We start from the raw sequence: 13560 nt of genomic DNA, 5'->3' as shown, positions 1-13560 counted from the left end.
AGCAGTACTCCATTGAATTGTTTTTTCCCAGTACTTATCAGCTGCTGTATGTCCTGCAGGAAGTGTGTATTCTTTCCAGTCTGATGCACTGCTCTTTGCTGCCACCTCTGTCCATGTCAGGAACTGTCCAGAGCAGGACAGGTTTTCTATGGGGATTTGCTGCTGCTCTGGAAAGTTCCTGACATGGACAGAGGTGTCAGCGCTAACACAGGGGTCAGACTGGAAAGAATACACCACTTCCTGCAGGACATACAGCAGCTGATGAGTACTGGAAGACTGGAGATTTTCAAATAGAAGTGATTTACAAATCTGTATAACTTTCTTACTCCAGTTGATCTAAAATAATTATTTTCTCTGGAGTACCCCTTAAAATCCACTAGGTTGTGAGGTGTGGATTGGACAAGTTTGTCCTTTCTTGGACCATGTTTAGTAGGTACTGACCTTTACGTATAGGGTGAACCCCACTAGACAAAGCTGTAGTGCCAAATGCCAATAGCACCACAGGGGAGATACAGCCATGTGACTTCAGACAGCACATGCAGGCAACATTAGTGCTATGTACAATACAGATGGAAAGGAATAATGAACGTGACAGAGTAAGTCTACAAAAAAAGTTTATTCATATATTCACATGATGCAAACACACGTCCAATGGAAAGACATCTATGTCCCTTCTATATATACACAGGGATGGCGGGGCCGGCTCATACTTGTCAGTAGGGAAAGGGGGGGGGGGTCAGCTGGTGAGGTCATTGCTGTTTCGAACGAGGCCAGAACCGTCCGGCAATAGAACCTAATGACATTGATTGTCTTTTGCTGAGCTGGGAGAGTTCTGCTAATCTCTGCTGCTCCTCCTGTGGGGAAAAGAAAGAAGAGCTAAGGATGAGAAACCAAAAGATATCACGTAAGCGTACATTGATGTGCCACTGCACCAAAGGCCCCCACCATTCTGTAGGGGGCAGACATAATATATAGCTGGCAGTAACTTTCCTCAGCCATAATAGCTGATCAGTGAGGATTTAGAAGACTTTCATCTTCCAACAATCTAAATCCTTGCTGATCAGCTGTAAGAGACAACCATATATGAAGATATAATATGGCAGACATTAAAGACTACTGTCAGCATAAAGAACAGAGGAAAACAGCAAGCAGCCAACACCGGAAGTCGGCACTGCCCTGGATACGTCCCATGTCTGGCAGGTTCTGGGCACCAGCTCTAATACTTAGAATACAGCTTGTGGATGGAAATGGGCCGGCATGTGACCAAGAGTAGGGTGGGGGAGCAAGGTAAAGGTCCTACTACACGAGCCGATCTGGAGGAGCAAGTGCTGCCACTCCTATTACATGGAGTGACGGCCGGCAGACAGTCATTATTGTTGAAAGACAAGGATTACACGACATTGTGCATGTTAGCTGATCGTTGCCCCTTTTAACACTAGCTATTACAACAATCGATTATCGGCCATTTAAGCTGATAATTGGCCGGTAATCGCTTGGTGTAATGGTGCCTTAAAGTGGTACTCAGGGCTATGTGTATTTTCTGTGTACGGCCAGGGAGGGGTTGTATATAGACGCTGCGGTCATTTACCTCTCTGATTCCAGTGCCGGGCCCCGGATCACCCCTGCCTGTTCTCCCTTCCGGCTGCCGCTTCCTGGTCTGAGCTGCAGCTTGAGACGTGATGTCTCAAGGGAGCTCAGCCATTCAGCGGTCGTAGCGGGGTCCCGCCTCGGCCGCTGAATAGCTGAGCTGCCTTGAGACGTCACATCTCAAGCCGCAGCTCAGACCAGGCAGTGGGATGGAAGGACAGGGCACCGTGATCCGGGACCCAGGGCTGGAACCGGGGAGGTAAGTGACCAGCGGCCTCTATATCTACCCCCTCCCTGGCTGTACGCTGGAAATGCACCTAGCCCGGAGTACCTCTTTAAGTCATTAGTCCCTTGTCAGTGCTGGATTTTCTTCCTTTCAGCCAATTCAACAAAACTGCTGCAGCATCATGGAGTCAATACTGCACGTCATGGTTAAGTAACAGAAGTCCAGATGAGGACCCAACTATATTATCATAGGTTCCATTGTATTGGGTCAGTCCTTGTGATGACCCCCATCACGCACCTGCTCAAGCTGGGTTTGACGACGCTTGAATGCTTCTAAGGGATCTTCTTCCAGGGAGTAATTCTCCAGGACTGTGCGGACATCGCTTACACCACTGGTTGCAATGGCTGCAGGAGATTGTAAGAATCAATTCGATTGTAGCCAATCCCACTAACATGTACATGCAGGCGGCTGTAGGGTCCTTGCTAGAGAATAGCAACACCGATCCACAACAGCTGGACCCAGAACGAGACTACGGAGTGACAGTGATCTGTGATGTATATGATGGGGCCCTCCCTCACTGTCATCACTGTACAGAGGGATAAAGCTGCTGCGACACTTACTCTTTAGGAAGGCAGTGAGGTCATAGAGCGCCCGGTCCTCCGAATTTCCATCCCATGCCTTTAGGGCGAGGCCGTTGTACGGCTGTAGTTTGAACGCTTCTCTGTTACAGTCTACTATTACTACACGTGAGGGGTCCCTGTTCAGACACGAGATGTCCTGTGTACAGAAACAATACAGAACAGGTTAGCAACCACACAACTCTGCTCTACCAATGGGAAACTCTTCGTTCTAGCAGCACTTTGTGGGTAAAAGGGGTTGCCAGGATGCAGGCACGCTGTGTGCTATAGTGTCACACATCGCCCAGTAAGTATTGTACATGGCTCCCATTGTAACTGATGAGATTCATGCACAATACAGACCTCCTGATGTTCGCATACACATAGATGTTTAGAAAAAGGGTTTAAGCCACTGCCAGACAGCTCTGGCAATGGCTTATTTCTCCAAGAACAAAAATTGTTGATATCATATCCTTCTCTCCCCTGACATCATCTGTCAGGAGGTGTGTGTGTGTGTGTGTATGTGTATGTATATATAATATATATATTATTATATATATATATATATATATATTATTATATATATATATATATATATATATATATATATATATATATATATACATATACACACAAAATTTTTTATTATTTTTTTTTGCAGAAATCAATAGTCCAGGCTATTTTCAGAAACATAGTAATTGGGTTTATTAGGCAAATATGCCATTATCTGCATTCAAAAAGACTTTTCCCAGCCCCCTCCCTCCTCTCTCTCATCCACTGCTCATTATCAGGAAATCTCGACTCTTTTACATCTGTTGAGCCCTGTGTAACCTATGGAGAGGGGAGGAGGGAGATTAGTCGCCAGCAGAGAGCAGAGAACAATGGATTACACAGTGGGACCTGTGTGAAAGCTGCTATTCAGAGGTCAGCGCTGACTCCAGGGGAGAGAGCCGGTGATGTAGCTGTAAATTAACTCTTTGTTGTCCTGTTTTGGTGCCTCATCGCCCTCAACCGCTCCCCTCTCAATAAGAGAACCATGAAGACAGGGGGGAGAGCATCAAACTGCTTTTTCATGATAAAAATGCATTTTTCAGCAATAATAAACCCAATTACAAAATTTCTTAAAAATCACCTGTACTATTGATGTCTGCAAAAAAAATAAAAAAATTGAAACAACAGTGAGACTTTAAGGTTGGCAGTATACCTAGCCCTGGGTAGACTACAGGCCAAGGTGGAAGTAACTGGTGGACTGTGGCTGACTGCTGAAAAGTAATGTAATAACAATGGCTGGTTAGTTTTACCTTAACATGGTGTCCATCTGAATACCGCGTGGCGTCTCGGAAAAGTCTGTACGATACAAAGCCGTGAGGGTCTAAGCTGTCGATGAGGGGGAATGCCGTCTGGAGGGGAAAACACAAGGTTATAAGCAGGTTTTTGTGGAGACAGGTCAGAAGACAGTATGGGGGGCTAGGAAGAAGGGGTCACAGTGCTCATTCACATGGATGTGAGCATCATACAATGGCTCGGATACGTGAAAACTTGGATATTAGGGCATAAATAACGTCTTTATGTGTACAAAACCCCCAAGCCCTTTCCATCTACTGGGCGATACGGACATTATAGGCTCACACACTGCAGCCCCCTGTATACATAAGAGGAGATCTGTTATGTAAGAGCGAAGAGCGCCTCCTGCTCTGTCTGACCCGAACAGCCACCATGTAAACTGCAAGAAGCAGCCAATAGAAAGCGGACAGACAAACAGACGTCAGTGCACACCTACCATGCCGGTCTCAGAGGTAAATATAACAATCTCATACAGAGGTGCCAGCTGCTGGAACAGGTTGTCGATGCCGGCCCGCTTCTTGAATCTCCATCCTGTTTCTAACTGAGATCAGAAAACTTCATCAGAGCAGAGAAAGATGACAGACACATAATGCTTTTATAATGCACACCCAGATGATGATAGCGCCACCACTGTCTGTGGGCTGTGTCTGGTATTGCATCATATGACTCCTAGCTGTAATCCCATACAACTCCTGCTAAGGTCAATGGCTGCCGACCATGGAGGTGCAGACTTACCGACCACTCCGGATGCAGCAGGACGTTCTTCAGCTCCAGGACCAGTGTGTAGGGAGGCTGGTAATACGGCTCTTTTAGGGGATCTGGCAGCAGTTTGGGACTTGTGGGCTCTATGATCATCTATGAAACGGAAGGAAGAAAATTGATACAGTGGAAGAAGGGACACACAAGGGTCGGGGGGAGGGGGATACAGAAGAGGTGACTCACCTGACGATAGTCCTTAAAGTATTTGTAAGTCCTTCTAATCTGCTGTAATACTGGAGGATCTACGACACAGGCAAAAAATGGTTGTAAGGAATTAGAAAAACATGGCTGCTTTTCATCAAAAACAGTGCCACTCTTGCTATTGGTTGTATGTGGTATTACAACTCTGCTTCACTTGAAAACATATATGTCAGCAAAGTATATTATAAACCATTCTGGATAATGTTTGTGTGTTACAGCTAATTACAAGAGGCCTACCTGAGGGGAACCCCACCCCCTAAACCTGGAGCAGACATGACAATAAAGTGACTCTGTACCCACAATCTGATCCCCCCCCCCCAAAACCCCTTGTACCTTCGGATAGCTGCTTTTATTTTAAGATCTGTCCTGGGGTCCGTTCAGCAGGTGATGCAGTTATTGTCCTAAAAAACAACTTTTAAACTTGCAGCCCCGTGCCCAACTGGCGCGGCCTAGAGTATCTGTGCCCTAACTTTGCACCACCCCTCCGTCCCTCCTCCCCACACTCTTCATTATTAGGAATGCCCCTGGAACATTTTCTCCTGTCTGAACATTGCACAGGTGCCTTAACGATCCAGCCCATGTGCCGTGCTCACACAGGTGATGAATAGGAGACAATCTGCCTGGAAAATTCCTAATGATGAAGAGGACGGGGAGGAAGGACAGAGAGGTTGTGCCAGCCTAATGCATACACAATCTAGGCCACGGCAGTTTGACACAGGGCTGCAGGTATCAAAAGTAGTTTTTTAGGACAATAACTGCCGAACGGACCCCAGGACAGATCTTGGATTAAAAGCAGCTATCCGAAGGTACAAGTGGTTTTGGGGGGGGGGGGGGACACAGATTGTGGGTACAGAGTCGCTTTAATGGTGCATGATGAAGTCAATGCCCATTGCGGGTCCTGCACAGCAACCACCATTCAGCAGCATCTATTACTTCCATATGTAGGGTATATGGGGAAATTATCACATGACCGCACATGGACAGCATACCATCAGTATCCATCTTTGGTGAGAGCCCTGCTCATAGATACTAAAAAAGGTGCAGGGGCAGATAGAAGCACCATGTTACTGCTGCACAAACCACTACTGACTTCAGATAGCAGAATGATCATTTGTCTGACAGCCATCTCTCCCGATCCCAATACACATACACTCCCCGGGGCATTTATTCTAACAGGAGAGAGGTTGGGGGGGGGGGGGGGGGGGGGGAGAAAGATCAGGCAAGATGAAAGATGATGAAGGATCAGGCAAGTCCAACATGCCTGATCCTTCTCTCCCCTTCCATCCGTCATTGGGAGGCTTCTGCCCTTACACCTTATATTAATGTCAACCATACCCACACCCCTCTGCTGGGTGTGGCCGTTTCTCTAACATGGATCCACTGCGGATTTTGACTTCTCAATATCTGCAGTAAAAGTGGACGTGTGAACAAACCCTTTAAGTAAACCATGCAGATAAAGAAACCTGGCACTCACCATTGTCAAATTCATCAGGAATCTAAAAAAAGATGAGAGGCACATTAAAGAACAACCAGAAACAATGGATATATAATACCATCAGCCTATAGTAGACTATACAATCACATTTATGTGGCTGACTAGTGGTACAAGTAGGGTCCAGGGAACCCCCATTATGTATACTACTCCCAGGGATGGGATCACACCAGTGTCTATAAGCAGCTTGTGTTCTATGGACTCTCATCCCCCACAATATTGATTATCTACAGATTTGCACTTTACAGCTACAGCCTGGTATTTGTAGGCTAGTGCACATATGGCCCCTATACTCCAGCTGGACAGTGTGAACAGCTCTCTATTATGCAGATGATGTGTGAGAGCAGGAACAATGGAGAAGTGTGCTGATAAATACACAGTAAACATCAAAGCCGGGAGCCTGGTACACCTAGGAGTGTGCCCGAGCGGGTGACAAGTGTGGCAGTCACAGCAAGGTGATACTCCGTGCACATCAAAGGCCGGGAGAGGAAGCCGAGGTGTTAACAGGAAGCCGGAGATTAAAGCCGTACCTGCAGTATATGTCAAGGGCACAGGACTACTGTTCCCACACTCAGGGAGCCCACCATTCAGCCAAGTGGTCACCACTCCATCCAGCTGCTTCTATAGAATTATCTGAGAAAGCTGGGTGACAGCCAATCCCATAGACCACCATCAGAGTGGCCATACAGCCCTCTCTCTCTCCGTCAAGGCGCCTAATATAGCCGTCACTCAGCTATATCTTAGCTGCCAATACGACCAAAAAACAACATTTTTACCGACTTGACAGAAAGAAGCGTCTCACCGACGTGTCAGAAGATTGTATGAGTTTTCATGTGGGATAGGGGGATCCACCATCATGGCTACACCAGTGTTATCCCTTCCCTATAATACCTCTGTAAGGAGCAATCTTCAAAGCGTGGGAAAGATGCTCAGGGCTTCCTCTTCACATCTCCCTCCTAATAACAGTAAAAGGGGCTTTATACCTTCTGTCCAACATCCTCACACCGCTTCAAAGGGGAGCAGAAGGAAGCCAAAGCCGCTGGCACAAGTCCTCACGTCAGGGAGGGCCACACTTGTCACCTGACTGTGAAGTGGGCTTCAGTCTATTCCCACCGACAGCAGATTACAGCCCAGACAGCTCTGGGAACAAATCCTACACATGCCAAAGGGTTAATATCACTTTATGGTCAGCCTGATAGAAGGCTCACCGATTACTGTGCGGATGAACGGAATCTATGGTCTGATGACGGACTCTAGTAATGTTCTGTACAAATAGGGACTCCCACCTATGTATGCTGATCAGCCATGACTAATCTGGGCAATTATTGGTAAACATGCCGATATAATCCAGCCGTCAGCTGACTAAATGGTTTTTTACATGGGCCGATTATTGTCAAGGAGTGTTGCTAGAAATGCTCCTTCAGGGTGCATGCACAGTACGGAATCCGTGCTTACGATGCACCGCGGATTCCGTCGTCCGACTGTGTCATAAACACCATTTTATGGCTGGGACGATTCCGCCGTCCGCCAAAAGAATTGAATCTGTCTGTGCCTAGAATGGAGTCTATGGCACAGGCGGAAATGCGCGCGCCCACGAGCAGGGGCCAGTGACGGAATCTGCAGCGGCCTTTCCACACGTATTCTTTAGTGTGCATGCACCCTCAGCCTCTAATCGAATAAAAAAGACAGTGATCACCTGAAGACAAGGCAAGCGCCCCATCCTCAGCTGAACGCATCTTTTGCACATATTTATGTGTAAACAGGAGATGTGCGGCCGATAGCAAAGGGAAACTGACAACACGGATATGTACATATCTGTGCTGTCAGTTTTCAGATCACACAAGCAATGTGCGTAGTGCGTTGCTGTGAAATCCGGCACTGTCAGCTCCTAGACTACAGGCGGCACAGTGGCAACAAGACAGCAACCAACAGTGCCGGATCACACAACAGCGCTGACAGTAAGTATATGATGTATGTGCAATCTGGAGACTGACAGCATGGACATATGTGCTGTCAGTTTTCCGATCACACAAGCAATGCATACTTACCTAGTACGCTGCTGTGTAATCCAGCAGTGTCAGCTCCCAGACGATGCTGTAACTATAGGTGACAGGATGGGAGACGACAGTGCTGGATCACACAACAGCGCTGACGATAAGGATACGCTGTATGTTTGATCTGGAGACTTACAGCATGGACATATACGTATTTCTGCTGTCAGTTTCCATGTCCGCACGAATGATACAATGATACATCACTCGAATGGTGCTGTGTGAAGGCTCCGCAAACCAGCTCCGATTTAGCTAACTGGCGCTTGTTTGCAGCCACAGATGCCCGAAGATCTTCTAATGTAAAAGGACCCTAACGCACAGCTGTTCAATCATTAGCTGATCGCATTATTTTGACAGATCAAAACGTCCACACGTCCCCTGTATAACAAGGAATAGGCAGAGCAAAGAGACACAAACTGGCCAGCAATTGTCTGTACCACCCGGACAGCACAAGAGTAATAGGTCCCTAAACAAGCACCAATCTACCAGGGAGCATAGAGTGCAGGAAACATGTCATCATGGGGAGACACTACTATTTTACTGTTTTTGTACACAGTATTTTTCATGAAGCTGTAATATGTAGGGGTAACACTATGTAGAGGAGCAGGGACTCCTGTCACAGGTAACAAGGTTGCTGCACATACGGCTACTACCGTTATCAGGTGATGGGGTAGTAAGCAGTGATGCTAAGCATGTATATGGGCGCAGGGCAAGAAATTGACGTCAGCCATAGATACAGGGAATTTCCAAACCTACATCTATAGGGGTCAGCTCAGCTGTAAGGGTACTATTACATGGCCTGATAATAACTGTAAACGATGCCGATCTGCTAGACTTACTGGGCCTATTACATGGCCCGATAATCGTTTAACAAGGGCTGCAAGGACATCATTACCGATGTCCTTGCAGCCCTTGCTTGCATACATTACCTATCCATGGTCCAGGGCTCCTCCTGCTCTCTGCTTCTCCCTGGGTCCCACGCACTGCAGCTTCAGAGCGGCCTGTCTTCTAAGAAAGGCCGCTCTGAAGCTGCAGTGTGCAGGACCCAGGAAGAAGCAGGGCGTAGCAGGAGCCCTGGACCATGGATAGGTAATGTATGCAGTTTGCAAATCGTCAGCTGCCACCCACCCACCGCTGTCCGTGCCCGACAATTATAGGTCCAAACCTATATCAATATACCTATGATCGTTTTCATCGGCTGATCGCTGTGTTTATTACACGGAGTGATAATCGGCCGCATAGGGCCAATTCGGCCGATTATGGTTCAGTGTAATAGAACCCTAAATCTCCTGACACCGTGAAGATGCAGTCACATGCAGTATGGACAAGATGCTGGACTGCCTACAAGATCCAAATCAGCCTCTTCTAGGTATGAGATAACATAAATCAGATATCAGATGGATGATAACCAATCAACCAGAGCATAATAGGGTGAGAGGAATAAGAGGATATCACGGAAGTTGGTGCCTCCATGGTCAATACAAGCCTGTAATAGTCTGAGCAAGACAATGACTGCCCCTAGAGGTACACCAGAGAAGTAAGGTCCATGACGGCTATAGCTGGAGATGACGAGGACGTGTATCTGTGCATGGCCTTGAATAGCTACAAATTACTTTTGGGTCTCACCCTGCATGTGTGTCTGACCCTGCATGTGTGTCTGACCCTGCAAGTGTATATGTGTATGACTCTGTATATGTCCCTTATAAAGTGTGACCATGTGCTGGAAAAGAGAAAAGTAAATGTAAAACCTGCTAGTAAATCTGGGACGTCATTGAAGGTGGAATAAATAAGCCCATAGTGGAACAGTATCTGCCTAACATTGGCTTTCCAGCTGTTGTAAAACCACAAGTCTCAGCATGCTCTAGCGGCCAGGAGGCTTGTAGTTTTGTAGTAGCTGGAGAACCGCTCAAAAGAGAAGGCAGGGACTGTGTACAATGACCAGAGGGACACTGCCACCTGGTGGTGGATAACAAGTACTGTACTTAAATAATTCTCACCCAGCTCTGTAACATCAAAATTTTTATTCAGCATGCTGAGAGTTGTGGTTCTGCCATCACACATGCTGCTTTGATTCAAGACGTCTTCTTTTTATTTTGGGAGAAAACTATAAATATTCTGCATTTAACTCTCATTGCATTGTCCATAAGTCAATAGAAAAGTTTCCCTCCACCTTCTTACAGTATGAATGAATGAACTGTAGTCGGGTATCATTGGGGCTACCTAATTGTAGGAGTTGTCCTGTATGCTATGTGCACTGTCATGGCTGCCAGCAGTGGTTATCACTCTATGGGATGAGTGTCAGTATCACTGTATTCTTAGGGCCCTATTACATGGGACGATGATTGTGCGAAAAATCGTTAAGATTTTAAACGATAATCGTTCTGCATAATTGCTGGCAACGAGCATGTCGTTGATCGTTTATTTAGATCTGAACCTAAAATGATCGTTAATCATTCGCTGTAATTCCATGTTCGTTCGCTCAAGTTCCACGTTTTTTCACTAATCGTTCAGTGTAATTGCCCATTGTTCATTGTTTTTCTGGAATCAGAAGGAATAAACGATCATAGTAACGATCGTAACTAACGATTATCGTTCTGTGTAATATGGTGAACGATTTCAGGTTAACGATATGCAATCTCGTTTGCGATTGTTTATCGTTAGTCGTTAAAAAAAAATCGCTCAGTGTAATAGGACCCTTAGGGCCCTATTCTACCAGACAATTATCGTTCGCATAATCGTTAACGATTAACGATCTCAAACGACCGCTATTGCGGAAGATCTGAAAACGCTCACTCATTTCCATGGAACGATAATCGTTACTTATGATAGTATTTGCGATCGTTTTTTCTTTGCTATTGCGTTTGTATCTACTGCGAACGACCGAACGACGTCTTATTCAATGCGAACGATTTGCGAAGGAGCAATGATAAAAATAAGTCCAGGTCCAGCGATCAACGATTTCATGTTCGGTCGTTAATCGTTAACTGCATTTCAACCGAACGATTATCGTTTAGATTCAAACGATTTAACAACAATCTGAACGATAATCGTTTGGTGGAATAGGGCCCTTAGTGCGTGTACAGACAGCAGGTTCAGACCCCTCAGGGTTTGTTTGTTTTTTACCTTATTTCCCTCCTCGTCCAGGGAGCTGCTACCTGCATGTAGAACAGAGGAGATGTCAGACAGACAAAGACAGAGAGAGCCCCCCCCCCCCCCCAATACCCAACATAGAGTACAGGGGCTTTACCAAATGTATAGACAATAAAGCCGCTCCCCACCACGCCCAGGACCCCCGTTGCCCGCAGGAGGAACTTTTTGGCTCTGGCTTTGTTCTCCTTTTGCTTTTTCTGCTGTTCTTCTGATTCAGAATTACTCTGAGGGTCCTCAGTAGCCTGCGGGATGGAGAGGAGGAAGAAGTCAGCTGGAGGACCAGGATGGAGGGGGGCATATAAGTATAAGGGGGGGCACATGCGGACAGGGAGGCGTCAGTGGTAGCAGTAGGTAGAGGGGGCACATCAGGCTGTATAAATGTAAATGTCAACAGGGGGTGGGGGAAAAGATGTCAGTATGGTGGAGTCTACAGGGAAGCACTGGGGGTCCGAGTGTTTGTGGGGGTGGAGGAGAAAGGCAGGGGTATCCGGAGGTAGATGGGTAATATCATGCTGCAGGGGGGGGGGGGCAAATAAGGGCAAAGTGATATGGGGGGGGGGCACATGTGGGAACAGGTAGAAAGGTATCAATAGGTGCAGGGGGCAGACGAGAAGAGGGAGGGGTCAGGGGTATTAGTAAGTGGAGGGGCAGACAAGAACAGGAAAGAGTCAGGGGTATTAGTAAGTGGAGGGGCAGACGAGAAGAGGGAGGAGTCAGGGGGTATTAGTAAGTGGAGGGGCAGATGGAACAGGGAGGAGTCAGGGGTATTAGTAAGTGGAGGGGCAGACAAGAGGGAGGAGTCAGGGGGTATTAGTAAGTGGAGGGGCAGATGAGAAGAGGGAGGAGTCAGGGGTATTAGTAAGTGGAGGGGCAGATGAGAAGAGGGAGGAGTCAGGGGTATTAGTAAGTGGAGGGGCAGATAAGAAGAGGGAGGAGTCAGGGGTATTAGTAAGTGGAGGGGCAGATGAGAAGAGGGAGGAGTCAGGGGTATTAGTAAGTGGAGGGGCAGATGAGAAGAGGGAGGAGTCAGGGGTATTAGTAAGTGGAGGGGCAGATGAGAAGGAGGAGGAGTCAGGGGTATTAGTAAGTGGAGGGGCAGATGAGAAGAGGGAGGAGTCAGGGGTATTAGTAAGTGGAGGGGCAGATGAGAAGAGGGAGGAGTCAGGGGATCAGACGAGGAGTGTGTGGGGGGGGGGGGGGGGGGGGTAACAGAGGGTAGATGATGGGGCATGTAGAGGCGGAAGAAGTCACGGACAGGGGGTGGTAGGACACCGGGTGTGGTCACGGGGTGACAGGTCATGGACAGGGGGTTGTAGGTCACGGGGTGACAGGTCACTGACAGGGGGTTGTAGGTCACGGGGTGACAGGTCACTGACAGGGGGCTCTCCCCCTCTTTACCTCTCACCTCTTTCTGCTGGCTCCGCAGCTTGTCGCTCAGCACGGCTCCGGTCAGGCTCTCCCCGGGCCCGGTACTCAGTTGCCGGCATCCCAGCAGCGCCCGGCTTGACAGCAGTAACCGCACCGACCTCCCGCACGCAGGCACCAGCGAGGCCGCCATCTTCCTCGCACTGCGCAACGGCAGCCAATCCGTGGGAAGCCGGGAGCAGAGACAGCCAATCAAAGCCGCGATAGAGAACGGCCAATCAAGTGCCGACAAAGAACAGCCAATAGGAGGGAGAATATAGTTCAACCTGCAGTCAACGTCACGGTCACGGCTCGGCGGCCATATTGTGGATGGCGGGATGGAGGGCTGTCTCTGGGTGCCACACGTGGTCACAGGCAGAAACGTCACACGGTTGTAGTTATACAATAAAACTACTTTACCTCAGCGCTCAGTCGTTCGGAAATCCTGGTGATCTGGAATGGGAAAAGTACCTGATGGCACCGCAGAGTTATTGCGTCCATACAGTGCCTGAATAATAATAATACCACCATACAGTGCCTGAATAATAATAATACCACCATACAGTGCCTGAATAATAATAATAATAATACCACCATACAGTGCCTGAATAATAATAATACCACCACCATACAGTGCCTGAATAATAATAATAATAACACCATACAGTGCCTGAATAATAATAATACCACCACCATACAGTGCCTGAATAATAATAATAATAACACCAT

The 13560-nt window shown here is 47.5% G+C and overlaps 1 protein-coding gene across 1 annotated transcript; it reads right to left on the bottom strand.

Moving 5' to 3' along the window:
• Positions 1-597: 597 nt before the first annotated feature.
• TIMM50 (translocase of inner mitochondrial membrane 50) lies at positions 598-13021 on the bottom strand. The gene is made up of 11 exons (XM_069943709.1): positions 12833-13021; positions 11525-11669; positions 11401-11432; positions 6209-6230; positions 4717-4775; positions 4510-4629; positions 4211-4315; positions 3732-3830; positions 2434-2590; positions 2111-2217; positions 598-854 (listed from the first exon to the last, which is right to left on the bottom strand). Exons 1-11 carry the CDS (start codon positions 12983-12985, stop codon positions 750-752), a joined length of 1104 nt encoding a protein of 367 aa, XP_069799810.1. The 5' UTR covers positions 12986-13021; the 3' UTR covers positions 598-749.
• Between the last annotated feature and the right edge of the window lie 539 nt (positions 13022-13560).

The sequence above is a fragment of the Dendropsophus ebraccatus genome, chromosome 10 (genome assembly GCF_027789765.1).
Source record: "Dendropsophus ebraccatus isolate aDenEbr1 chromosome 10, aDenEbr1.pat, whole genome shotgun sequence".
Classification (NCBI taxonomy): domain Eukaryota; kingdom Metazoa; phylum Chordata; class Amphibia; order Anura; family Hylidae; genus Dendropsophus; species Dendropsophus ebraccatus.
This window is presented reverse-complemented; position numbering and strand designations above follow the sequence as displayed.